Below are 27,822 nucleotides of genomic sequence, written 5' to 3'. Positions count from 1 at the left end.
TCCACTTGGGCCTTTAAAAATGAGGCTTCTGTTGAATAGATTTGCAAGGCGACGAGGTCTTCGCTTCATACTTTTTCAAATTTCTACAAATTTGACACTTTTGCTTCTTCGGAAGTTATTTTTGGGAGAAAGGTTTTACAGGCAGTGGTACCTTCTGTTTAAGTACCTGCCTTGTCCCTCCCTTCATCCGTGTACTTTAGCTTTGGTATTGGTATCCCACAAGTAATGGATGATCCGTGGACTGGATACATCTTACAAGAGAAAACACAATTTATGCTTACCTGATAAATTTATTTCTCTTGTGGTGTATCCAGTCCACGGCCCGCCCTGTCATTTTAAGGCAGGTTATTTTTTCATTTAAACTACAGTCACTACTGCACCCTATGGTTCCTCCTTTCTCTGCGTGTTTTCGGTCGAATGACTGGATATGGCAGTTAGGGGAGGAGCTATATAGCAGCTCTGCTGTGGGTGTCCTCTTGCAACTTCCTGTTGGGAATGAGAATATCCCACAAGTAATGGATGATCCGTGGACTGGATACACCACAAGAGAAATAAATTTATCAGGTAAGCATAAATTGTGTTTTTTTGGCATGTTTTGCAGGCGTTTTGTGAAACTTTGGAAGAAACCAATTACAGACTTCAGAGGGACCTGGTTGAAAAACAGATGGAACTTGAAGCACTAAAGAAGCTGTTAAATGAGAAGCAGTTATACATAGAGGCACTAGAGAACAGAATACAGTAAGTATCCTTTATCTGTAAAGGTTTAAAATGGGACTGAGGTAGAATAGACACACAGCAATCCAAAGTATTATATAACAGTATAAGCTATTCTTATTCCATGTAAACAAGATAAGTAAGAGAGCCTCTATACGACGACTTAAAGGGACATGAAACCCACATTATTTATTTTGTGATTCAGATAGAGCAAGCCATTTTAAATAACTCTATTTTATTTATTTTGTTCTCTTTGTATCTTTTGTTTAAACATATACCGAGGTAGGCTTTGAAGCTGCTGATATGTGGCTGCATATATACGCTATTGGCTTTCAGCTAACTACCAATAGTTCATTACTGGTCCTTTTAACAAAGGATACCAAGATAATGAAGCAAATTAGATAATAGAAGTAAATTTAAAAATTATCTGATCTAGCAGAATTGTGAAATAAACATTTTGAGTTTGTATGTCCCTTTAAGCCCTTAACGACCAAGGACGTGACAGGCACGTCCTACAAAAAACGGTTGTTAATGACCAAGGACGTGCCTGGCACATCCTCTGGGGTTTCAAGCGCTGGAAGCGATCGTGATTGCTTCCAGACGCTTTCAAGGTATTGCAGTGATGCGCGCGCGCCCCTTGGATTGAAATTCCTTAAGATCAGATCTATGGGAAGGAGGGAGTGGGAGGGGGGAATAAATGTTGGGAAAGGGATCTATGAGGGAGGAGGGAATTGAGGGGGGCAGCTACACTACAGAAAAAAAAAATTTGGGTAAAAAAAAATTATAATAAAAAAACATTTTTTTTCCGCAAACTGGGTACTGGCAGACAGCTGCCAGTACCCAAGATGGCTGCATATAGGTAGAGAGTGGAGGGTTAGAGAGCTGTTTGGGGGGGGGGGGGGGTCAGGGAGGTTAGGGCCTAAAAGGGGGAGATCAAACACTGCAGAATAAACATAAAAATAAAAAAAATGCCTTATTTTAGTACTGGCAGACTTCCTGCCATTACTTAAGATGGCGGTAACATTTGTTAGGTGGGGGAGGGATAAGAGCTGTTTGAGAGGGGTCAGGGGGTGGGATGTGTCAGGTGGGAGGCTGATCTATACATTAAAGCTAAAATTAACCCTCCAAGCTACCTAATTAACCCCTTTACTGCTGGGCATAATACAAGTGCGGTGCGCAGCGGCATTAAGCAGCCTTCTAATTACCAAAAAGTAATACCAAAGCCATAAATGTCTGCTATTTCTGAATAAAGGGGATCCCAGAGAAGCATTTACAATCATTTTGTGTCATAATTGCACAAGCTCTTTGTAAATAATTTCAGTGAGAAACTTAAATTTTGTGAAAAAGTGAACAATTATTTTTATTTGTTCGCATTTGGCGGTGAAATGGTGGCATGAAATATACCAAAATGGGCCTAGATCAATACTTTGGGTTGTCTACTAAAAAAAAAAAAAATTACATGTGAAGGGTTATTCAGGGATTCCTGACAGATATCAGTGTTACAATGTAACTCACTAATTTTGGAGAAAAAAAAAACGGTTTGTGCTACTTGTACTTATTGCCCTGTAACTTGCAAAGAACATGTAAACATTAGTTATTTCTAAACTCAGGATAACATTTAGAAACTATTTAGCATGGGAGTTTTTTGGTGGTTGTAGATGCGTAAGATTTTGGTGGTGTTTTTTTTTTTTTTTTCCATCATATTTTATAAAAAAAAATGAAAAATGGTCTGGTCACTAAGGGGTTAAAGGGACACTAAAGTCAATATTAAACTTTCATGATTCAGGCACAGCATGTAATTATGAACAACTTTCTAACATACTTCCATTATCAAATTGTGCACATTCTTTTTATATGCACACTTTCTGAGGCTGCAGCTCCTACTGAGCATGTGCAAGAATTCACAGTATATACTTGTATGCATTTTGTAATTCTCATGACTGACAGATGATGTAGGGGGAAGAAAAATGTGATTAACTCAGAAAACAAAAATCTACCATTCATTTAAAATGCTTTTGCATTGTCTTTGTATTATGCATTTGCTGATTTTAAAAGTAACAAATCTTAAAGTGATGGTAAATCCTAGCGTTTATGAAATGCTAGTATTTACCAGTGGAACAACTAAAGGGGACTTTCATTTATGAAGAATAAAATACTTCATGTGAAAGTTCCTTTGTCTGAAGCGTTCGCCGCACTGAGCTCCTCAACCCACAGCAGAACGCTATTTTGCTGTGAGGTGACGTTTCCACCTCTTAGCCAATAGCCATGCAGGCCAGCTGGCATTATGCCGGATAGCTAGCACCTCAGTGATAAATAGCGTTTCTCCTACATTGGTGTGTCCGGTCCACGGCTTCATCCTTACTTGTGGGAATATTCTCTTCCCCAACAGGAAATGGCAAAGAGAGCACAGCAAAAGCTGCCCATATAGCCCCCCTCTGGCTCCGCCCCCCAGTCATTCTCTTTGCCGCTCTGAACAAGTAGCATCTCCACGGGGATGGTAAAGAGTATGTGGTGTTAGTTGTAGTTTTATTTCTTCTATCAAGAGTTTATTTTAAAATAGTGCCGGTTTGTACTATTTACTCTACAACAGAAAGTGATGAAGAGTTCTGTTAAAAGAGGAGTATGATTTTAGCAACAGTAACTAAAATCCATTGCTGTTCCCACGCAGGACTGTTGAGCCCAGAGAACTTCAGTTGGGGGGGAACAGTTTGCAGACTTTTCTGCTCCAGGTATGACTAGTCTCTTTTCTAACAAGACATAGTAATGCTAGAAGACTGTCATTTCCCTTTTCGGATCGGTAAGCCATTTTCTTAGACTCATAACAGAATGAAGGCTTATAAATGGGCTATATACTGGGTGACACTATTGTGGGCTAAATTGATTGATATATATAATATTTATATGATTTTTGGAGTGTTTTGAGACTTGGAAACACTTTTGGGAACGTTTTATTACGCCTGGCAGTGTGTTAGACACCTAATCTAGTCAGGAAGGCCCCTTCACTCTGGTATGCAGAGGGAGGAAGCCTCATTTTCGCGCCTTAATTGCGCAGTTACTTCTGGAAGCAGTGCATGCAGCTTCATGTGAGAGGGTCCTGTGGCCACAAAAACGATTCTAAGAGGCTTATTTCTGTGGTGAATAACCCCCAAGGAAGGTAAAGCCGCAGCAAAAGGCTGTGGCAGGGACTGTAGTGGGTTTAAACTGCTAAATTGAACAATTAGCTCCGGTTTGCTCATTTAAGGGGTTAAAGACTTGAAATTTGGTGTGCAATACTTTCAAAGCATTAAGACACTAGGGTGCAAATTTCGTAAAGATCGGATAATTCCTTCATCGTTTTTCAAACATTCAGAAATAAAGTTTACTATGTTTATTATTTAAAGAGACAGTAACGGTTTTGTTTAAAAACGTTTTTTTTTGCATTAATAGCCTGACTAAGTCTGTCTAACATGTCTGTACCTTCAGATAGATTATGTTCTGTGTGTATGGAGGCCAAGGTGATTCCCCCTTTAAATGTATGTGAAAATTGTGCCATGGCGTCCAAACAAAGTAAGGACAGTAATGTCACATTTAATAAGGTTGCCCAAGATGATTCTTCAAATGAAGGTAGTGGGGATAGTTCATCATCCTCTCCTTCTGTGTCAACACCAGTTATGCCCACGCAGGCGACACCTAGTACATCTAGCGCGCCAATGCTTGTTACTATGCAACAATTAACTGCAGTAATGGATAATTCTATAGCAAATCTTTTATCCAAGCTGCCAACACTTCCCAGAAAGCGTGATTGCTCAGTTTTGAATACAGAGGATGAGCAAGTGGGCGCTGATGATAGTTTATCTGTAATACCCTCACACCAGTCTGAATTGGCAGTGAGGGAGGGGCTGTCTGAGGGAGAAATTTCTGATTCAGGAAAAGTTTCTCAGCAGGCAGAACCTGATATCGTGACGTTTAAATTTAAGTTAGAACATCTCCGCGCCCTGCTTAAGGAGGTGCTAACTACTCTTGACGATTGCGACTCTTTGGTAATTCCAGAGAAATTGTGCAAAATGGACAAATGCCTTTCCGATACCCAAGAGGGTGGCGGACATAGTGAACAAGGAGTGGGAGAAGCCAGGTATACCTTTTGTCTCACCTCCTATATTTAAGAAAATGTTCCCCATTGTCGACCCCAGAAGGGACGCATGGCAAACAGTCCCTAAGGTTGAAGGAGCAGTTTCTACGTTGGCCAAGCGCACGACTATTCCCATTGAGGACAGTTGTGCTTTCAAAGATCCTATGGATAAAAAATTGGAAGGATTGCTTAAAAAGATATTTGTTCAGCAAGGTTTCCTTCTTCAGCCAATTTTGTGCATTATTCCCGTCACCACGGCGGCGTCTTTTTTGTTCGAGGAACTAGAAAATTCGCTCAATAAGGAGACTCCATATGAGGAAGTCATTGACAGAATTCACGCACTAAAGTTGGCTAATTCCTTTATTTTAGATGCCGCTTTGCAATTGGCGAAATTAGCGGTGAAAAATTCAGGTTTTGCAATTGTGGCGCGCAGAGCGCTTTGGCTAAAATCTTGGTCGGCGGATGTGTCATCCAAGACAAAATTTCTTAATATTCCTTTCAAAGGTAAGACCCTTTTTGGGCCAGAATTGAAGGAGATTATTTCAGACATCACTGGGGGAAAGGGCCATGCCCTCCCACAGGATAGGCCTTTCAAGGCTAAGAACAAATCTAATTTTCTCTTGTTAAGTGTAGTCAGTCCACGGGTCATCCATTACTTATGGGATTATATCTCTTCCCCAACAGGAAGTTGCAAGAGGATCACCCAAGCAGAGCTGCTATATAGCTCCTCCCCTCACATGTCACACCCAGTCATTCTCTTGCAACCTAACTAAAGATAGGTCGTTGTGAGAGGTCTGTGGTGTTTTTAAACTTAGGTTATTTCTTCAATCAAAAGTTTGTTATTTTAAATGGCACCGGAGTGTGCTGTTTGTTTCTCAGGCAGCATTAGAAGAAGAATCTGCCTGCGTTTTCTATGATCTTAGCAGAAGTAACTAAGATCCACTGGCTGTTCTCGCACATTGTGAGGAGTGAGGTAACTTCAGAAAAGGGGAATAGCATGCAGGGCCCCCCTGCAAACGAGGTATGTGCAGTAAATTATTTTTCTAAGCAATGGAATTGACTGAGAAATTACTGCTGATACCAATGTAATGTAAGTTCAGCCTTAAATGCAGTGGTAGCGACTGGTATTAGGCTGAGGAGTGTGTGTACACTGAAGTATTTTTCTAGGGAATGGAATTTGACTCAGAAAATACTGTTAATACTGAAGTAATGTGTGAGCCTTAACTGCAGTAAAAGCGACTGGTAGCAGGCTTATTAATAACACTTCATAACTTTTAAAATGTATGTTCAAAACGTTTACTGGCATGTTAATCGTTTTTTGTGAGGTACTTGGTGATAAAACTTATTGGGGCATGATTTTTACCACATGGCTAACTTTTGTTTCTGCATAGAAACAGTTAACTGAGCTTCCCCACTGTTGTAATATGAGTGGGAGGGGCCTATTTTAGCGCTTTTTTTTCGCAGTAAAAATTCAGTCACAATCTTCCTACTTCATCCTCCATGATCCAGGACGTCTCTCGAGAGCTCAGGGGTCTTCAAAATTCATTTTGAGGGAGGTAATCAGTCACAGCAGACCTGTGACAGTGTGTTTGACTGTGATAAAAACGTTAATTATTAAATTGTTATCCGTTTTTTGGGTATTAAGGGGTTAATCATCCATTTGCTGGTGGGTGCAATCCTTTGCTAACTTAATACATTTACTGTGAAAATTTGGTTGCTATAACTAATTTGGTTCATTGTTATTTCAACTGTGACAGCTTTTTGTGCTTCTTAAAGGCACAGTAGCGTTTTTTTATATTGCTTGTAAATTTATTTGAAAAGTATTTTCCAAGCTTGCTAGTCTCATTGCTAGTCTGTTTAAACATGTCTGACACAGATTAATCTGTTTGTTCACTATGTATGAAGGCCAATGTGGAGCCCCATAGAAGGTTGTGTATTAAATGCATTGATGTAACTTTAAATAAAAGTCAGTCTTTACATGCAAAGAAATTATCACCAGACAACGAGGGGGAAGTTATGCCGACTAACTCTCCTCACGTGTCAGTACCTTCGCTTCCCGCTCAGGAGGTGCGTGATTTTGTGGCGCTAAGTACATCAGGGAGGCCCTTACAAATCACTTTGCAAGACATGGCTACTGTTATGACAGAAGTATTATCTAAATTGCCAGAATTAAGAGGCAAGCGTGATAGCTCTGGATTAAGGACAGAGCGCGCTGAAGATGTGAGAGCCATGTCCGATACTGCGTCACAATTTGCAGAACATGAAGACGGAGAGCTTCATTCTGTGGGTGACGGATCTGATCCAGGGAGACTGGATTCAGAGATTTCTAATTTTAAATTTAAGCTTGAGAACCTCCGCATATTGCTAGGGGAGGTATTAGCGGCTCTGAATGATTGTAACACGGTTGCAATTCCAGAAAAATTATGTAGGTTGGATAGATACTATGCGGTACCGGTGTGTACTGATGTGTTTCCTATACCTAAAAGGCTTTCAGAGATTATTAGCAAGGAGTGGGATAGACCCGGTGTGCCTTTTTCCCCTCCTCCCATATTTAGGAAAATGTTTCCTATAGACCCCACCACACGAGACTTATGGCAGACGGTCCCTAAGGTGGAGGGAGCGGTTTCTACTTTAGCTAAGCGTACCACTATCCCGGTGGAGGATAGTTGTGCCTTTTCAGATCCAATGGATAAAAAATTAGAAGGTTACCTTAAGAAAATGTTTGTTCAACAAGGTTTTATCTTACAGCCCCTTGCATGCATTGCGCCTGTCACTGCTGCGGCGGCATTCTTGTTTGAGTCTCTGGAAGAGGCCATTCGCACAGCTCCATTGGATGAAATTATGAACAAGCTTAAAGCACTTAAGCTAGCTAACGCATTTGTTTCTGATGCCGTTGTACATTTAACCAAACTTACGGCTAAGAACTCCGGATTCGCCATCCAAGCGCGCAGAGCGCTATGGCTTAAATCCTGGTCAGCTGACGTGACTTCTAAATTGCTTAATATTCCTTTCAAAGGGCAGACCTTATTCGGGCCCGGCTTGAAAGAAATTATCGCTGACATTACGGGAGGTAAGGGCCATGCTCTACCTCAGGACAGGGCCAAATCAAAGGCCAAACAGTCTAATTTTCGTGCCTTTCGTAACCTAAAGGCAGGAGCAGCATCAACTTCCTGCGCTCCAAAACAGGAAGGAGCTGTTGCTCGTTACAGACAGGGCTGGAAAACTAACCAGTCCTGGAACAAGGGCAAGCAGGCCAGAAAACCTGCTGCTGCCCCTAAGACAGCATGAAGAGAGGGCCCCCTATCCGGAAACGGATCTAGTGGGGGGCAGACTTTCTCTCTTCGCCCAGGCTTGTGCAAGAGATGTCCAGTATCCCTGGGCGTTGGAGATCATACCTCAGGGATATCTTCTGGACTTCAAAGCTTCTCCTCCACAAGGGAGATTTCATCTTTCAAGGTTATCAGCAAACCAAATAAAGAAAGAGGCGTTTCTACGCTGTGTACAAGACCTCTTACTAATGGGGGTGATCCACCCAGTTCCGCGGACGGAACACGGGCAGGGATTCTATTCAAATCTGTTTGTGGTTCCCAAGAAAGAGGGAACCTTCAGACCAATCTTGGACTTAGAAATCCTAAACAAATTCCTAAGAGTTCCATCATTCAAAATGGAAACTATTCGAACCATCCTACCCATGATCCAAGAGGGTCAGTACATGACCACTGTGGACTTAAAGGATGCCTACCTTCACATACCGATTCACAAGGATCATTATCGGTACCTAAGATTTGCCTTCCTAGACAGGCATTACTGGTTTGTAGCTCTTCCCTTCGGGTTAGCTACGGCTCCAAGAATCTTTACAAAGGTTCTGGGCTCACTTCTGGCGGTACTAAGACCGCGAGGCATAGCGGTGGCTCCGTACCTAGACGACATCCTGATACAAGCGTCAAGTTTTCAAACTGCCAAATCTCATACAGAGATAGTTCTGGCATTTCTGAGGTCGCATGGTTGTAAGGTGAACGTGGAAAAGAGTTCTCTATTACCACTCACAAGGGTTCCCTTCCTAGGGACTCTTATAGATTCTGTAGAGATGAAAATTTACCTGACGGAGGCCAGGTTATCAAAACTTCTAAATGCTTGCCGTGCCCTTCATTCCATTCCACACCCGTCAGTAGCTCAGTGCATGGAAGTAATCTGCTTAATGGTAGCGGCAATGGACATAGTACCTTTTGCGCGACTGCATCTCAGACCGCTGCAATTGTGCATGCTAAGTCAGTGGAATGGGGATTATTCAGATTTGTCCCCTCTACTAAATCTGGACCAAGAGACCAGAGATTCTCTTCTATGGTGGCTTTCTCGGCCCCACCTGTCCAAGGGGATGACCTTTCGCAGGCCAGATTGGACGATTGTAACAGACGCCAGCCTTCTAGGTTGGGGCGCAGTCTGGAATTCCCTGAAGGCTCAGGGATCATGGACTCAGGAGGAGAAACTCCTCCCAATAAATATTCTGGAGTTAAGAGCAATATTCAATGCTCTTCTAGCTTGGCCTCAGTTAGCAACTCTGAGGTTCATCAGATTTCAGTCCGACAACATCACGACTGTGGCTTACATCAATCATCAAGGGGGAACCAGGAGTTCCCTAGCGATGTTGGAAGTCTCAAAGATAACTCGCTGGGCAGAGTCTCACTCTTGCCACCTGTCAGCAATCTACATCCCAGGCGTGGAGAACTGGGAGGCGGATTTTCTAAGTCGCCAGACTTTTCATCCGGGGGAGTGGGAACTTCATCCGGAGGTCTTCGCTCAACTGATTCATCGTTGGGGCAAACCAGATCTGGATCTCATGGCGTCTCGCCAGAACGCCAAGCTTCCTTGCTACGGATCCAGGTCCAGGGACCCGGGAGCGGTGCTGATAGATGCTCTGACAGCCCCTTGGGTCTTCAACATGGCTTATGTGTTTCCACCATTTCCGATGCTTCCTCAACTCATTGCCAAGATCAAACAGGAGAGAGCATCGTTGATTCTGATGGCGCCTGCGTGGCCACGCAGGACCTGGTATGCAGACCTAGTGGACATGTCGTCCTGTCCACCATGGTCTCTGCCTCTCATTCAGGACCTTCTAATTCAGGGTCTTTTCAACCATCCAAATCTAATTTCTCTGAGGCTGACTGCATGGAGATTGAACGCTTGATTCTATCAAAGCGTGGCTTCTCGGAGTCGGTTATTGATACCTTAATACAGGCTAGGAAACCTGTTACCAGAAGAATTTACCATAAGATATGGTGTAAATATTTGTATTGGTGCGAATCCAAGAGTTACTCATGGAGTAAGGTTAGGATTCCTAGGATATTGTCTTTTCTACAAGAGGGTTTAGAAAAGGGCTTATCCGCTAGTTTGTTAAAAGGACAGATTTCTGCTCTGTCTATTCTTCTACACAAGCGTCTGGCAGAAATTCCAGACGTTCAGGCTTTTTGTCAGGCTTTGGCTAGGATTAAGCCTGTGTTTAAGACTGTTGCTCCGCCGTGGAGCTTAAACTTAGTTCTTAACGTCCTGCAAGGCGTTCCATTTGAACCCCTTCATTCCATTGATATTAAGCTGTTATCTTGGAAAGTTCTGTTTTTGATGGCTATTTCCTCAGCTCGGAGAGTCTCTGAGCTATCTGCCTTACAATGTGATTCTCCTTATCTGATCTTTTATTCAGACAAGGTAGTTCTGCGTACTAAACCTGGGTTCTTACCTAAGGTAGTTTCTAACAGGAATATCAATCAAGAGATTGTTGTTCCATCATTGTGTCCTAACCCTTCTTCAAAGAAGGAACGACTTTTGCATAATCTGGACGTAGTCTGTGCCCTGAAGTTCTATTTGCAGGCAACTAAAGATTTTCGTCAAACTTCTTCCCTGTTTGTCGTTTACTCTGGACAGAGGAGAGGTCAAAAGGCTTCGGCTACCTCTCTCTCTATTTGGCTTCGTAGCATAATACGTTTAGCCTATGAGACTGCTGGACAGCAGCCTCCTGAAAGAATTACAGCTCATTCTACTAGAGCTGTGGCTTCCACCTGGGCCTTTAAAAATGAGGCTTCTTTTGAACAGATTTGCAAGGCTGCAAAAGTTTTACAAATTTGACACTTTTGCTTCTTCGGTGGCTATTTTTGGGAGAAAGGTACTTCAGGCAGTGGTTCCCTTCATTTAAAGTTCCTGCCTTGTCCCTCCCTTCATCCGTGTACTTTAGCTTTGGTATTAGTATCCCATAAGTAATGGATAACCCGTGGACTGACTACACTTAACAAGAGAAAACATAATTTATGCTTACCTGATAAATTTATTTCTCTTGTAGTGTAGTCAGTCCACGGCCCGCCCTGTCTTTTAAGGCAGATCTAAATTTTTAATTAATCTCCAGTCACCACTGCACCCTATGGTTTCTCCTTTCTCGTCTTGTTTCGGTCGAATGACTGGATGTGACATGTGAGGGGAGGAGCTATATAGCAGCTCTGCTTGGGTGATCCTCTTGCAACTTCCTGTTGGGGAAGAGATATAATCCCATAAGTAATGGATGACCCGTGGACTGACTACACTACAAGAGAAATAAATTTATCAGGTAAGCATAGATTATGTTTTCGTTCCTTTCGCAACTTCAGGAACGGACCGTCTCCTAACTCTGCAGCCTCTAGACAAGAGGGTAACGCTTCCCAGGCTAAGCAGGCATGGAAACCAATGCAAGGCTGGAACAAGGGTAAACAGGCCAAGAAGCCTACTGCTGCTACCAAGACAGCATGAAGGGGTAGCCCCCGATCCGGGACCGGATCTAGTAGGGGGCAGACTTTCTCTCTTTGCTTAGGCTTGGGCAAGAGATGTTCAGGATCCCTGGGCACTAGAAATAGTCTCTCAGGGTTATCTTCTAGAATTCAAGGAACTTCCTCCAAGGGGAAGGTTCCACATGTCTTGCTTATCTTCAGACCAGATAAAGAGACAGGCATTCTTGCATTGCATAGGAGATCTATTAAAGATGGGAGTGATACACCCAGTTCCAACAGTGGAACAAGGTCAGGGGTTTTACTCAAAATGGAAACCATTCAAACGATTTTACCAACAATCCAGGAGGGTCAATACATGACTACCGTGGATTTAAAGGATGCGTACCTACATATTCCTATCCACAAAGATCATCATCAGTTCCTAAGGTTCGCCTTTCTGGACAAACATTACCAGTTTGTGGCTCTTCCGTTCGGTTTAGCCACTGCTCCCAGAATTTTCACAAAGGTGCTAGGGTCCCTTCTAGCGGTTCTAAGACCGAGGGGCATTGCAGTGGCACCTTACCTAGACGACATCCTAATCGAAGCGTCATCCCTTTCCAGATCAAGGGCTCATACAGACATTGTATTAGCTTTTCTCAGGTCTCACGGGTGGAAGGTGAACATGGAAAAGAGTTCCCTGTCCCCATCTACAAGAGTTCCTTTTCTGGGAACAATAATAGATTCTGCAGAAATGAAGATTTTTCTGACAGAGGTCAGAAAATTAAAGCTTCTAAAGGCTTTTCAAGTTCTTCAATCTATTCCTCAGCCTTCCATAGCTCAGTGCATGGAAGTAATAGGTTTATTGGTTGCAGCAATGGACGTGGTTCCTTTTGCTCAAATTCATCTAAGACCATTGCAACTGTGCATGCTCAGACAGTGGAATGGGGATTATGCAGACTTGTCTCCCCAGATTCAAGTAGACCAGTTAACCAGAGACTCACTCCGTTGGTGGTTGACTCAGGATCACCTGTCTCAGGGAATGAGTTTCCGCAGACCAGAGTGGGTCATTGTCACGACCGACGCCAGTCTATTAGGCTGGGGCGCGGTCTGGGACTCCCTGAAAGCTCAGGGTCTATGGTCTCGGGAAGAGTCTCTTCTCCCGATAAACATCCTGGAACTGAGGGCGATATTCAATGCGCTCCGGGCTTGGCCTCAACTAGCGAAGGCCGGATTCATAAGATTTCAGTCGGACAACATGACGACTGTAGCTTACATCAATCATCAGGGAGGAACAAAGAGTTCCTTGGCGATGAGAGGTATCCAAGATCATCAAATGGGCGGAGGATCACTCCTGCCATCTATCTGCAATTCACATCCCAGGAGTAGACAACTGGGAGGCGGATTATTTGAGTCGTCAGACTTTCCATCCGGGGGAGTGGGAACTCCACCCGGAGGTCTTTGCCCAGTTAACTCAATTATGGGGCATTCCAGACATGGATCTGATGGCGTCTCGTCAGAACTTCAAGGTTCCTCGCTACGGGTCCAGATCCAGGGATCCCAAGGCGACACTGGTGGGTGCATTAGTGGCGCCTTGGTCGTTCAACCTAGCTTATGTGTTTCCACCGTTTCCTCTCCTTCCCAGGCTCGTAGCCAGGATCAAACAGGAGAAGGCCTCAGTGATTCTGATAGCTCCTGCATGGCCACGCAGGACTTGGTATGCAGACCTGGTGAATATGTCATCGGCTCCACCATGGAAGCTACCTTTGAGACAGGATCTTCTAGTACAAGGTCCATTCGAACATCCAAATCTAGTCTCTCTGCAGCTGACTGCTTGGAAATTGAACGCTTGATTTTATCTAAGCGTGGGTTTTCAGATTCAGTTATAGATACTCTAGTCCAAGCCAGAAAACCTGTGACTAGGAAAATTTACCATAAAATATGGAAAAAATATATCTGTTGGTGTGAATCCAAGGGATTCTCTTGGAGTAAAATTAAAATTCCTAAGATTCTTTCCTTTCTCCAAGAGGGTTTGGATAAAGGGTTGTCAGCGAGTTCTCTAAAAGGACAAATATCTGCTTTGTCTGTTTTGTTACACAAACGCCTGGCAGCTGTGCCAGATGTACAAGCTTTTGTACAGGCCTTAGTCAGAATCAAGCCTGTTTACAGACCCATGACTCCTCCATGGAGTCTAAATTTAGTTCTTTCAGTTCTTCAAGGGGTTCCGTTTGAACCTCTACATTCCATAGATATTAAGTTACTATCTTGGAAAGTTCTGTTTTTGGTTGCTATTTCTTCTACTAGAAGAGTTTCTGAATTGTCTGCTTTGCAGTGTGATCCACCCTATCTGGTATTCCATGCAGATAAGGTTGTTTTGCGTACCAAACCTGGTTTTCTTCCAAAAGTGGTTTCCAACAGGAATATTAACCAGGAAATAGTTGTTCCTTCTCTGTGTCCGAATCCAGTTTCGAAGAAGGAACGTTTGTTACACAATTTAGATGTGGTCCGTGCTTTAAAATTCTATTTAGATGCAACAAAGGATTTCAGACAGACTTCATCTTTATTTGTCGTTTATTCTGGTAAGAGGAGAGGACAGAAAGCTACTGCTACCTCTCTTTCTTTTTGGCTGAAAAGCATCATCCGATTGGCTTATGAGACTGCCGGACGGCAGCCTCCTGAACGAATTACAGCTCACTCTACTAGAGCTGTGGCTTCCACATGGGCCTTCAAGAACGAGGCTTCTGTTGATCAGATATGTAAGGCAGCGACTTGGTCTTCTCTGCACACTTTTGCCAAATTTTACAAATTCGATACTTATGCTTTATTCGGAGGCTATTTTTGGGAGAAAGGTTTTGCAAGCCGTGGTGCCTTCCGTTTAGGTAACCTGACTTGTTCCCTCCCTTCATCCGTGTCCTAAAGCTTTGGTATTGGTTCCCACAAGTAAGGATGAAGCCGTGGACCGGACACACCAATGTAGGAGAAAACAGAATTTATGCTTACCTGATAAATTTCTTTCCGGTGTGTCCGGTCCACGGCCCGCCCTGGCTTTTAGTCAGGTTTCAAATTTTTTCTTTCTATACACTACAGTCGCCACGGCACCCTATGGTTTCTCTTTTTTCTCCTAACCGTCGGTCGAATGACTGGGGGGCGGAGCCAGAGGGGGGGCTATATGGGCAGCTTTTGCTGTGCTCTCTTTGCCATTTCCTGTTGGGGAACAGAATATTCCCACAAGTAAGGATGAAGCCGTAGACCGGACACACCGTAGGAGAAAGAAATTTATCAGGTAAGCATAAATTCTGTTTTTGCCATGGGCTGCCTGAGGCGCTCAGCGTGGCGAACGCTTTAGACAAATAAAGTAGCTTTCAGCAAGAAGTATTTTATACTTCATGACTGAAAGTCCGCTTTATTTGCTCCACTGGTAAATCCTAGCATTTCACAAGATTTACCATCACTTTAATCTGAATCGCAGATGAATTTGTTTTGAATAGAAGCATGTTTGCATTACACACATATTAGTAGAAATTCTAGCTATGGATTTTACTGTACATGGAGCTTGAATGCATGTAATTCGCTAAAGTAGTGATAGCTCAGTTTTGAGTTATAAATGCTTAAAATATATCTTTTAAGCATTTCAAAATGTATTAATTTTCTGCGGAGGGGGGGGTTGTGACTATTTTTTTGCGACTATTTGCTAGGCTTGTGCATTTGGATCTGGACAAAGGATCCAAATGCACAAGCCTTCTTGCTGTCAACTAAAAGTGATGTGGTAGTTGTCGTCAACATAAAAATAAAAGTCCCAAACAGCAGCACCAAAGATCAAGACATCAGTACATCAGTGCTGATGTCTTTGGTATTAACAGAATAAACCCATTTGGTGCTGCTGTTTGGAATTTTCTTGATTTCTCTGGGGTGAGTACAGAACCCCCTCAGCGTGCACCACTTTCTTTCATGTAATTAGCAAGAGTCCATGAGCTAGTGACGTATGGGATATACATTCCTACCAGGAGGGGCAAAGTTTCCCAAACCTCAAAATGCCTACAAATACACCCCTCACCACACCCACAATTCAGTTTTACAAACTTTGCCTCCGATGGAGGTGGTGAAGTAAGTTTGTGCTAGATTCTACGTTGATATGCGCTCCGCAGCAAGTTGGAGCCCGGTTTTCCTCTCAGCGTGCAGTGAATGTCAGAGGGATGTGAGGAGAGTATTGCCTATTTGAATGCAGTGATCTCCTTCTACGGGGTCTATTTCATAGGTTCTCTGTTATCGGTCGTAGAGATTCATCTCTTACCTCCCTTTTCAGATCGACGATATACTCTTATATATACCATTACCTCTGCTGATTCTCGTTTCAGTACTGGTTTGGCTTTCTACAAACATGTAGATGAGTGTCCTGGGGTAAGTAAATATTATTTTCTGTGACACTCTAAGCTATGGTTGGGCACTTTGTTTATAAAGTTCTAAATATATGTATTCAAACATTTATTTGCCTTGACTCAGAATGTTCAACTTTCCTTATTTTTCAGACAGTCAGTTTCATATTTGGGATTATGCATTTAAATTATTCATTTTTTTCTTACCTTCAAAAATTTGACTATTTTTTCCCTGTGGGCTGTTAGGCTCGCGGGGCGGAAAATGCTTCATTTTATTGCGTCATTCTTGGCGCTGACTTTTTTGGCGCAAAAATTATTTTCCGTTTCCGGCGTCATACGTGTCGCCGGAAGTTGCGTCATTTTTTGACGTTATTTTGCGCCAAAAATGTCGGCGTTCCGGATGTGGCGTCATTTTTGGCGCCAAATAATGTGGGCGTCTTATTTGGCGCTAAAAAATATGGGCGTCGCTTTTGTCTCCACATTATTTAAGTCTCATTTTTCATTGCTTCTGGTTGCTAGAAGCTTGTTCTTTGGCATTTTTTCCCATTCCTGAAACTGTCATTTAAGGAATTTGATCAATTTTGCTTTATATGTTGTTTTTTCTCTTACATATTGCAAGATGTCTCACGTTGCATCTGAGTCAGAAGATACTACAGGAAAATCGCTGTCTAGTGCTGGATCTACCAAAGCTAAGTGTATCTGCTGTAAACTTTTGGTAGCTATTCCTCCGGCTGTTGTTTGTATTAATTGTCATGACAAACTTGTTAATGCAGATAATATTTCCTTTAGTAAAATACCATTGTCTGTTGCAGTTCCTTCAACATCTAAGGTGCAGAATGTTCCTGATAACATAAGAGATTTTGTTTCTGAATCCATCAAGAAGGCTATGTCTGTTATTTCTCCTTCTAGTAAACGTAAAAAATCTTTTAAAACTTCTCTCCCTACAGATGAATTTTTAAATGAACATCATCATTCTGATTCTGATGACTCTTCTGGTTCAGAGGATTCTGTTTCAGAGATTGATGCTGATAAATCTTCATATTTATTTAAAATGGAATTTATTCGTTCTTTACTTAAAGAAGTATTAATTGCTTTAGAAATAGAGGATTCTGGTCCTCTTGATACTAATTCTAAACGTTTAGATAAGGTATTTAAATCTCCTGTGGTTATTCCAGAAGTTTTTCCTGTTCCTAATGCTATTTCTGCAGTAATTTCCAAAGAATGGGATAAATTGGGTAATTCATTTACTCCTTCTAAACGTTTTAAGCAATTATATCCTGTACCATCTGACAGGTTAGAATTTTGGGACAAAATCCCTAAAGTTGATGGGGCTATTTCTACCCTTGCTAAACGTACTACCATTCCTACGTCAGATGGTACTTCGTTTAAAGATCCTTTAGATAGGAAAATTGAATCCTTTCTAAGAAAAGCTTATCTGTGTTCAGGTAATCTTCTTAGACCTGCTATATCATTGGCTGATGTTGCTGCAGCTTCAACTTTTTGGTTGGAAACTTTAGCGCAACAAGTAACAAATCATGATTCTCATGATATTATTATTCTTCTTCAGCATGCTAATAATTTTATCTGTGATGCCATTTTTGATATTATCAGAGTTGATGTCAGGTTTATGTCTCTAGCTATTTTAGCTAGAAGAGCTTTATGGCTTAAGACTTGGAATGCTGATATGGCTTCTAAATCAACTCTACTTTCCATTTCTTTCCAGGGTAACAAATTATTTGGTTCTCAGTTGGATTCTATTATCTCAACTGTTACTGGTGGGAAAGGAACTTTTTTACCACAGGATAAAAAATCTAAAGGTAAAAACAGGGCTAATAATCGTTTTCGTTCCTTTCGTTTCAACAAAGAACAAAAGCCTGATCCTTCATCCTCAGGAGCAGTTTCAGTTTGGAAACCATCTCCAGTCTGGAATAAATCCAAGCCTGCTTCTAAGTCCACATGAAGGTGCGGCCCTCATTCCAGCTCAGCTGGTAGGGGGCAGGTTACGTTTTTTCAAAGAAATTTGGATCAGTTCTGTTCACAATCTTTTGATTCAGAACATTGTTCAAGGAGGGTACAGAATTGGTTTCAAGATGAGACCTCCTGCAAAGAGATTTTTTCTTTTCCGTGTCCCAGTAAATCCAGTGAAAGCTCAAGCATTTCTGAATTGTGTTTCAGATCTAGAGATGGCTGGAGTAATTATGCCAGTTCCAGTTCCGGAACAGGGGATGGGGTTTTATTCAAATCTCTTCATTGTACCAAAGAAGGAGAATTCCTTCAGACCAGTTCTGGATCTAAAAATATTGAATCGTTATGTAAGGATACCAACGTTCAAGATGGTAACTGTAAGGACTATCTTGCCTTTTGTTCAGCAAGGGAATTATATGTCCACAATAGATTTACAGGATGCATATCTGCATATTCCGATTCATCCAGATCATTATCAGTTCCTGAGATTCTCTTTTCTGGACAAGCATTACCAGTTTGTGGCTCTACCGTTTGGCCTAGCTACAGCTCCAAGAATTTTTTCAAAGGTTCTCGGTGCCCTTCTGTCTGTAATCAGAGAACAGGGTATTGTGGTATTTCCTTATTTGGACGATATCTTGGTACTTGCTCAATCTTTACATTTAGCAGAATCTCATACGAATCGACTTGTGTTGTTTCTTCAAGATCATGGTTGGAGGATCAATTTACCAAAAAGTTCTTTGATTCCTCAGACAAGGGTAACCTTTCTGGGTTTCCAGATAGATTCAGTGTCCTTGACTCTGTCTTTAACAGACAAGAGACGTCTAAAATTGATTGCAGCTTGTCGAAACCTTCAGTCACAATCATTCCCTTCGGTAGCCTTATGCATGGAAATTCTAGGTCTTATGACTGCTGCATCGGACGCGATCCCCTTTGCTCGTTTTCACATGCGACCTCTTCAGCTCTGTATGCTGAATCAATGGTGCAAGGATTACACAAAGATATCTCAATTAATATCTTTAAAACCGATTGTTCGACACTCTCTAACGTGGTGGACAGATCACCATCGTTTAATTCAGGGGGCTTCTTTTGTGCTTCCGACCTGGACTGTAATTTCAACAGATGCAAGTCTCACAGGTTGGGGAGCTGTGTGGGGATCTCTGACGGCACAAGGAGTTTGGGAATCTCAGGAGGTGAGATTACCGATCAATATTTTGGAACTCCGTGCAATTTTCAGAGCTCTTCATTTTTGGCCTCTTCTGAAGAGAGAATCGTTCATTTGTTTTCAGACAGACAATGTCACAACTGTGGCATACATCAATCATCAAGGAGGGACTCACAGTCCTCTGGCTATGAAAGTATCTCGAATTTTGGTTTGGGCGGAATCCAGCTCCTGTCTAATCTCTGCGGTTCATATCCCAGGTATAGACAATTGGGAAGCGGATTATCTCAGTCGCCAAACGTTGCATCCGGGCGAATGGTCTCTTCACCCAGAGGTATTTCTTCAGATTATTCAAATGTGGGAACTTCCAGAAATAGATCTGATGGCCTCTCATCTAAACAAGAAACTTCCCAGGTATCTGTCCAGATCCCGGGATCCTCAGGCGGAGGCAGTGGATGCATTATCACTTCCTTGGAAGTATCATCCTGCCTATATCTTTCCGCCTCTAGTTCTTCTTCCAAGAGTAATCGCCAAGATTCTGAAGGAATGCTCGTTTGTTCTGCTGGTAGCTCCGGCATGGCCTCACAGGTTTTGGTATGCGGATCTTGTCCGGATGGCCTCTTGCCAACCGTGGACTCTTCCGTTAAGACCAGACCTTCTGTCTCAAGGTCCTTTTTTCCATCAGGATCTGAAATACTTAAATTTAAAGGTATGGAGATTGAACGCTTGATTCTTGGTCAAAGAGGTTTCTCTGACTCTGTGATTAATACTATGTTACAGGCTCGTAAATCTGTATCCAGAGAGATATATTATAGAGTCTGGAAGACTTATATTTCTTGGTGTCTTTCTCATCATTTTTCTTGGCATTCTTTTAGAATACCGAGAATATTACAGTTTCTTCAGGATGGTTTAGATAAGGGTTTGTCCGCAAGTTCCTTGAAAGGACAAATCTCTGCTCTTTCTGTTCTTTTTCACAGAAAGATTGCTATTCTTCCTGATATTCATTGTTTTGTACAAGCTTTGGTTCGTATAAAGCCTGTCATTAAGTCAATTTCTCCTCCTTGGAGTTTGAATTTGGTTCTGGGGGCTCTTCAAGCTCCTCCATTTGAACCTATGCATTCATTGGACATTAAATTACTTTCTTGGAAAGTTTTGTTCCTTTTGGCCATCTCTTCTGCCAGAAGAGTTTCTGAATTATCTGCTCTTTCTTGTGAGTCTCCTTTTCTGATTTTTCATCAGGATAAGGCGGTGTTGCGAACTTCTTTTGAATTTTTACCTAAAGTTGTGAATTCCAACAACATTAGTAGAGAAATTGTGGTTCCTTCATTATGTCCTAATCCTAAGAATTCTAAGGAGAAATCGTTGCATTCTTTGGATGTTGTTAGAGCTTTGAAATATTATGTTGAAGCTACTAAATCTTTCCGAAAGACTTCTAGTCTGTTATCTTTTCCGGTTCTAGAAAAGGCCAGAAAGCTTCTGCCATTTCTTTGGCATCTTGGTTGAAATCTTTTATTCATCTTGACTATGTTGAGTCGGGTAAAACTCCGCCTCAGAGGATTACAGCTCATTCTACTAGGTCAGTTTCTACTTCCTGGGCGTTTAGGAATGAAGCTTCGGTTGATCAGATTTGCAAAGCAGCAACTTGGTCCTCTTTGCATACTTTTACTAAATTCTACCATTTTGATGTATTTTCTTCTTCTGAAGCAGTTTTTGGTAGAAAAGTACTTCAGGCAGCGGTTTCAGTTTGAATCTTCTGCTTATGTTTTTCATTAAACTTTATTTTGGGTGTGGATTATTTTCAGCAGGAATTGGCTGTCTTTATTTTATCCCTCCCTCTCTAGTGACTCTTGTGTGGAAAGATCCACATCTTGGGTAATCATTATCCCATACGTCACTAGCTCATGGACTCTTGCTAATTACATGAAAGAAAACATAATTTATGTAAGAACTTACCTGATAAATTCATTTCTTTCATATTAGCAAGAGTCCATGAGGCCCGCCCTTTTTTTGTGGTGGTTATGATTTTGTATAAAGCACAATTATTCCAATTCCTTATTTTATATGCTTTCGCACTTTTTTATCACCCCACTTCTTGGCTATTCGTTAAACTGAATTGTGGGTGTGGTGAGGGGTGTATTTGTAGGCATTTTGAGGTTTGGGAAACTTTGCCCCTCCTGGTAGGAATGTATATCCCATACGTCACTAGCTCATGGACTCTTGCTAATATGAAAGAAATGAATTTATCAGGTAAGTTCTTACATAAATTATGTTTTTTGTGTTTGCCTGGTAGTTGTCCTCAACCGCAGATGAGCAATTTGCTTCCAGGGATAAGCTGGGCACAACATGCATTAAAAAATCACTTAAAGCTAATCAAACACAAAATTACAATAAAGTATTTTTTTTTTTTTTAAATATCTTTTCTTTTATTGATTTTTCAAACAAACAAACAAAGAAAAATATGAAACAGGATAAACAGCATGACAGATTCAATAGTATACAGATACAGTATTTTCCAACATCTATAGTTTTCGGTTTAGACCCAAAGCATTGTTTATAGTTGCATATCCACCTTAACTACAGTTATAGACCCTCTAAGGTTACACAGGTTATCACTCAAGATTTTTAGTTAGGTGTTTGAACTTTAAGATTTGTCTATTGCTGCGAGGATCAACCTATTGTTTTTTTTTATCCATACCACCCTGGCTTATGTACCAATCTCCCCACCTATTTAGCTCAAGGAAAGGCCTTGTGCATATATCAAATGATCATATATTCACACCTCTCCTCTCCACCTCATTTTCCAGAGACCTTGTCCTCCCACTATATAAATATTGTTCCCATAAAAATATCATATCATGATAAAAATTCAAACGGCCCAATCTAAGGTAGTATAATCTTTCCAGTATCAAGGTATTTTTAACTAGGTCAAGCCAATGAATGACGTAGGGTGGGTGGGTTTTCTTCCAAAATTTTGGGATAAGTCTTTTTGCGGCATTTAGTAAAATTTGATAGAGACATTTTCTAATTTTACAGGGGATATGTGGGCTGGCGTTGAATAAGACTCCCTCAGGGGAAAGGGCCAAGTCAGTTCCAAGAATTTTGCCTATCTGTGTTTGGACTTGAGTCCAGAATGGTTGTAGTTTATCGCAACCCCACCAAATATGATGCATAGTGCCCTCTTGGTTGCATCCTCTCCAGCACTTATTGCTGGCTTTTGTGAACATGTGTTTTAATTTGCTAGGGGTCAGGTACCACCTGGTGAGTATTTTAATATTGGTTTCAAGTGCTGCCGCCGAATGCGCTGATCTAGCAGTTGCCTGAAACCATGAGTCCCATTGCTTGTGCGAGGCTTCTATCCCTAATTCTCCCTCCCATCTTTTAGTATAATTTGGTTTGTTGGGGTAGTGTGATCTGAGGATATTTTTATACATAAGTGATATGACTTTCTTGGGGGTTTGTTGGGCGGAACAAAGGAGTTCAAATACAGTTCGGGCTCTGAATAAGTCCTGTTTATATTTGTGCATGGAAAGATAGTGGCGTACCTGGTGATAGGCAAACCAAGATTGGAATTGGGTAAAGCCTTGTGAGATCAACATATCTCTCTGCACTAGTTTCCCTCTTTCCACTAGTGTGAACACGGGGGTATAGTCTAGGAGTTTTGAGGTTGTATTTACAGGTTGTTTTATCCCTATGGGACCTTCCCGGAGTTCCCTATTAAGGTTGAGTGTTGTCAGTGGTGAATAAGTTGATGTTATAAGTTTGTGAGAGTTCCGCATTTTGGACCAGGCTGACCATGTTTCTTTGATTATTGGGTAGTCTGCAATCTTCTCTAGGGGGGGGTTTATATGGGGCCCAACACATTACACCCAGTTGGGGTATTCCTAATAATTGGGATTCTAAGTGGATACATCTCTTATAGGATTCAGTCCCCTGTCTACACCACTCCACAATTCTATTTAGGGTAATTGCCATTTTATAAAAGTGTAGATTCGGAACCCCTAACCCACCTTCCTCCCTAAGCCTATATAATGTATTTTTTGCTAGCCGTGGGGGTCTACGGCACCAAATATAGGTGTCCATTATAGATTGTAATTTGCTAATATCTGTTGTAATCCCCGAAATTGGTAAGGCCTGCATAACATACAGGGCCTTTGGTAGCAGAGTCATCTTGGCAGCAGCTATTCTCCCCAGCCAAGAGATATTCTTTTTGGGGAGCCAAGAGGTTGTTAATTGCTGGAATTCCTCTAATAGGCGGCCATAGTTCAGTTTTCGAATGGTTTCTGTATTATGGGAGAGAAAAATTCCTAAATATTTTAACGCTTGGGTCTGAATTTTATATGGGAATGTTTGTTGGATCTGTGTTACCTCCTTTTCTGTAAGGTTGATTGGATATAGTTCTGATTTATTGGTGTTTATAAGAAAATTTGATACAGCCCCAAAGGCCTGCAGAATGTTTTGTACATATGGGAGGGAGTGTATTGGGTCAGTCAGGGTCATCAAGATATCATCAGCAAACATTGCTAATTTATATGTTTCTTCCTTGATAGTTATACCTTTTATATGTGAATGCTCACGCAATTTTACAGCTAGTGGCTCTAAAGATAAGATAAAGAGAATGGGGGAAAGCGGGCATCCCTGCCTCGTACCGTTCCGAATTTCAAAATGGTCAGAGAGGGCCCCATTGACCTTAATCTGAGCAGAAGGGTTGGAGTATAATGCAAATATTTTTTGGATAAATGTTGAGGGGAAGCCAAATTTTTGGAGGGTGGATTGTAAAAAGGTCCAGTCAAGCCTATCAAACGCCTTTTCAGCATCTGTTGATAGGTATACTGCAGGAGTGTTTGATTTTTTAACATATTCTAATAGATTCAGTACTTTACATATATTATCTTTGGCCTCTCTCTGTGGGACGAAACCAACTTGGTCATGATGAATAAGATTGGGCAATATTGTGTTAATTCTGTTCGCAAGGATTTTGGCGTATATCTTAAGATCTACATTTAACAGAGAAATTGGCCTGAAATTAGCTGGGGTATCTGTTTTTTTTTCCGGGTTTAGGGAGGACTGAAATATGGGCCTGTAACATAGAATCAGGGAAAACTACGAGTTCCGAAATATGGTTAAACAGAGAGAGCAGATGCGGTACAAGTTGGGTTCTAAATAGTTTATAGTATCGGTTACTGAAACCGTCAGGGCCTGGGGCCTTCTCTGGCTTCAACTCCTTTATGGCGTCTAGTACTTCCCTCTCAGATATTGGGGCGTCTAATAGCATCGCTTCACTTTCAGTAAGTTTGGGAAGGGTTACCTTGTCTAAGTATTGCTCGCATTTTAGCTGGTGTTGAGTAAGTTGTCTATTAGGGTATAAATTGTAGAGTCTATGATAGAAATTTTTAAAGGAGTCTCCAATGGATTTTGTGTCTTCTATTGTGGTGTTCAGTGGCGTTTTGAGGGAATGGATATAAGAGTTGGCACGTTGTGCTTTTAATGCCCTCGCCAGTAGTTTCCCTGTCCTATTTCCTTCTCCATAGTATTTCTGTTTTATATGTAATTGATATCTCTGGGATTCAATTTGTAAGTGTTTATTCAATTCATCTCTTTTTTCTTGAAGAATTTTAATTAAAGCTCCATCTGTAGGGAGGAGCTTCAGAGCGAGATCAGCGTCCAGAACCTCTTGAGCTAATTTAGTGTATTCATTAAGAGATTGTTTTCGCTTAAGGGCTTTAAATTTAATAAATTCACCCCTAATGTAAGCTTTATGGGTCTCCCAAACCAAAGCGGGTGTAACTTCTGCAGTGTTATTAAGGGTAAAATAAGTATCTAGATGTTCAGCAAATGACTCTATTACTTTTTTGTCCGTCAGGAGAGCATTATCTAGTCGCCACAAAAAGGGCTTGATAGGGGCAGATGGCCATATCAGTTTGCACTCCACTAGGGAGTGGTCCTACCACACCGTATGCCTAATATTAACTATTTTAATTAAAGATAGGGCCATATGATCAACTAGGATGTAGTCTAGCCTCGAGTAGCTCTTTTGAGGGTTTGAAAAAAAGGAGTAATCCCTAGTGTGGGGGTGTGTATATCTCCATGCGTCATGAAGTGTCAATTTCCTAATATCCCTCCAAATGGAGCAGAGAGCTTTTTGATTATGTCGGGTGGCCGGGTTGGAGCTATCTATGTCTGGTACCAGGGGGATATTAAGATCTCCTGCTACTATCAGGGGGCCTTTGGTTAAATCTGCTATTCTATTAGTGACACGTGAGAAAAACAGGTCTTGTCCCATATTGGGGCAGTATAAATTTATAATGGTTATTGGTTTGCCAAATAGTAGTCCCATTATACCTAAGTATCTGCCGTCTTTGTCTTTGTCTATAGATTGGAGTTGGAAAGGGATAGACTTATGTATCAATATGCTAACACCATTGACCTTTTTATGTGAGTTAGTACTATGAAAGTGTAATGGGTACTGAGTGGAGAAAAACTTAGGGATTCCCCCTGTCTTGAAGTGAGTCTCCTGTAACAGGAGTATTTTCCCTCCTCTCCCACACAGATCCCTAATGGCCATACTTCTCTTATTGGGGCTGTTAAAACCTCTCACATTCTGAGTGAGGATTTGTATGGATTGCGTGTTAACTTGGGACGACATAATTGTTTGATACTCTCTTTAGAGATTTAGGGTGGGCCAGGTGTATAAAACTCTGTGAGGGGTGGTCTTGATCATAGTGAGTAAGTTTCATATTAAGCTGTATCCAATAACAGTATATCTGTAGATAAATAAAACAATATATCGACATGACAAACATAGCACAACTGGTGCAAACATGTAAAACGTAGAACAGTATTTTTCTTGTAGGGGGAATACAAACCCCAGTCGGGCATCATATTTCTTAAGACTTAGTGTATATAGTGCATCTTGTGTGGCAAGACGGATGATACCATAGACACCAATTCTTTACCAGAAAACAGAGAAACGCAGCCAGGCAGTTAAATATAGCCTACTAGAACTTTCCAACATAGCTAACATCATTGCATAATAACTTAGAACTAACTTAGAACAATCAGCAGGGCAAGGCCTCCGCTGGTCGGGCTGTTACCTTATACCGCTCTGTCTCCCGCTGGCATCTTCTCCACTAACCAGCAGGTACCCCATCCCCCAGAACTACATGCAGAGTCCACCCCGCCCCAGCCCCCCCATCATAAAATTCCGGGGAAGGCCAGAACGGGCAGACTCCACAGCACTGGGGCGCATCTAGGACCAACAATGTTCATCATTGTATACAAGTTCAGTTATAATTGTCCCATGTATGAGAAAGTCACTTCCCCAGTGTAGCCGTGGGACCAGGAACTCGGGGTTCATTATTGACAGTCTTTGTTGTGATTTTCTTCCATTCTGTTCTCTGTGGAAGTGGTGGAGCAGGTCTAGCCTCCCTTGCCGCTGTTTCAGTGGAATCAGTAGGTGGGGAGGGTGGTGTTATCTCTAAATCTTTACAGACCTTTGGAATGTCTTCAACAGAGTTGCAGATCAGTCGTCTTCCCCTCCAAGGTATTTGTAGGTTGAAAGGGTGGCCCCATCTATATGGGATATTGCGTTGTCGCAGCTTGGCCGTAAAGTGTTTAAATTCTCTTCTCTTCTGTAGAGTTCTGGGTGTCAGATCCTCATATAGCTGAACGGGTTCGGATCTGTATTTGAGTGGATATTTCTGCCTCGCTTTCTTCATAATCTCTTCTTTGATTTGGTAGCTTGTGATTTTAACAATAACATCCCTTGGAGGCTGGTCTCCCAGGGGCTTTGCTCGCAAGGCTCTGTGAAAGCGATCCAAAGCTATAGTGGCTTCAGGGTCAACCCCAATGATGAAAGTAAAGAGGCCTTGTAAATAGTCCTCCAATTCTGTTGCAGGTATAGTCTCTGGGATTCCCCTTATTCTAATGTTGCCTCGACGACTCCGATTTTCTAAGTCGTCTATTTTATTTTCCATCTGGAGTATGAGATCATCTTGTGATGCAGCCTTGGAGCGGAGGAAGGTTATGTTGGAGCTGGCGAGGTCCGAGTTGTCCTCTAATTTCTCCACCCTTTGGCCCATATCCGATAGATCTTTTTTGATCTCAGAAATCTCCTCTCTAATACACTGCTTCACTTGACAGATTAGGGCAGAGAAATCTTTTTTGGAGGGTAGTGAGTCTAAGAGAGCTTTTGGGACTGAGATGGCAGGAGCTAGACTCTCCCCCTCCGATTCAGATGAAGCAGAAGATACATCAGTCCTGGTGTCACTTGTGACTGTCATTTTTTTAGTAGATGAATCTAGTTGTTTGAAAAAATTGTTGACAGAGGGATTCGCAGATGATTGCTTTTTGGCGGATCTTTCTGGCTTATTTCCCTTTTTTCCCTTTTTTGGAGACATGCTGAGCGCTGTAATAAAAATTAAATATGTCCTGTATGTCAACAGATTAACCAATCCCAAATCGCTGAGAAATGCAGTGTTAGTTACTATATGATGTTCAGACTCCCACTCGGCAGCAGAAAATACTTTTGGAGCGCCAGAGGAAAGCAACTTAGTCTCTATAGTGAGCCTGGAGATGTGTTAATATGAGTGCTAGGGCGGGAAGAAATGTGGCGCCACTTTAAGAGGTTATTATGTCTCTGAAGCTAATAGTAGTCAAGATGAGCAGGGTGTCTATCAAACAGCCTTGTTCCCCTTATCCATACCATCACTGAATGTTATCTTGCTGTTATGCTCTATGCAGCGTGTCTCGCTGTCCAAGATGGCGGCTGCGTCCCTTTATGTT

At 41.8% G+C, this 27,822-nt stretch overlaps 1 protein-coding gene across 1 annotated transcript in view; it reads left to right on the top strand.

Moving 5' to 3' along the window:
* SNX16 (sorting nexin 16) overlaps positions 1 to 27,822 on the top strand; it is a gene marked incomplete in the record, with an annotated part of 195,458 nt that overhangs the window by 126,124 nt on the left and 41,512 nt on the right. The window contains 1 exon segment of the mRNA XM_053715164.1: positions 602 to 738. Coding sequence (XP_053571139.1) covers positions 602 to 738 — 137 coding nt within the window.

This window comes from Bombina bombina, chromosome 5 (assembly GCF_027579735.1).
Source record: "Bombina bombina isolate aBomBom1 chromosome 5, aBomBom1.pri, whole genome shotgun sequence".
NCBI lineage: Eukaryota > Metazoa > Chordata > Amphibia > Anura > Bombinatoridae > Bombina > Bombina bombina.
The sequence above is the reverse complement of the archived record's forward strand: the minus strand, read 5'-3'. Positions and strand labels throughout refer to the sequence as shown.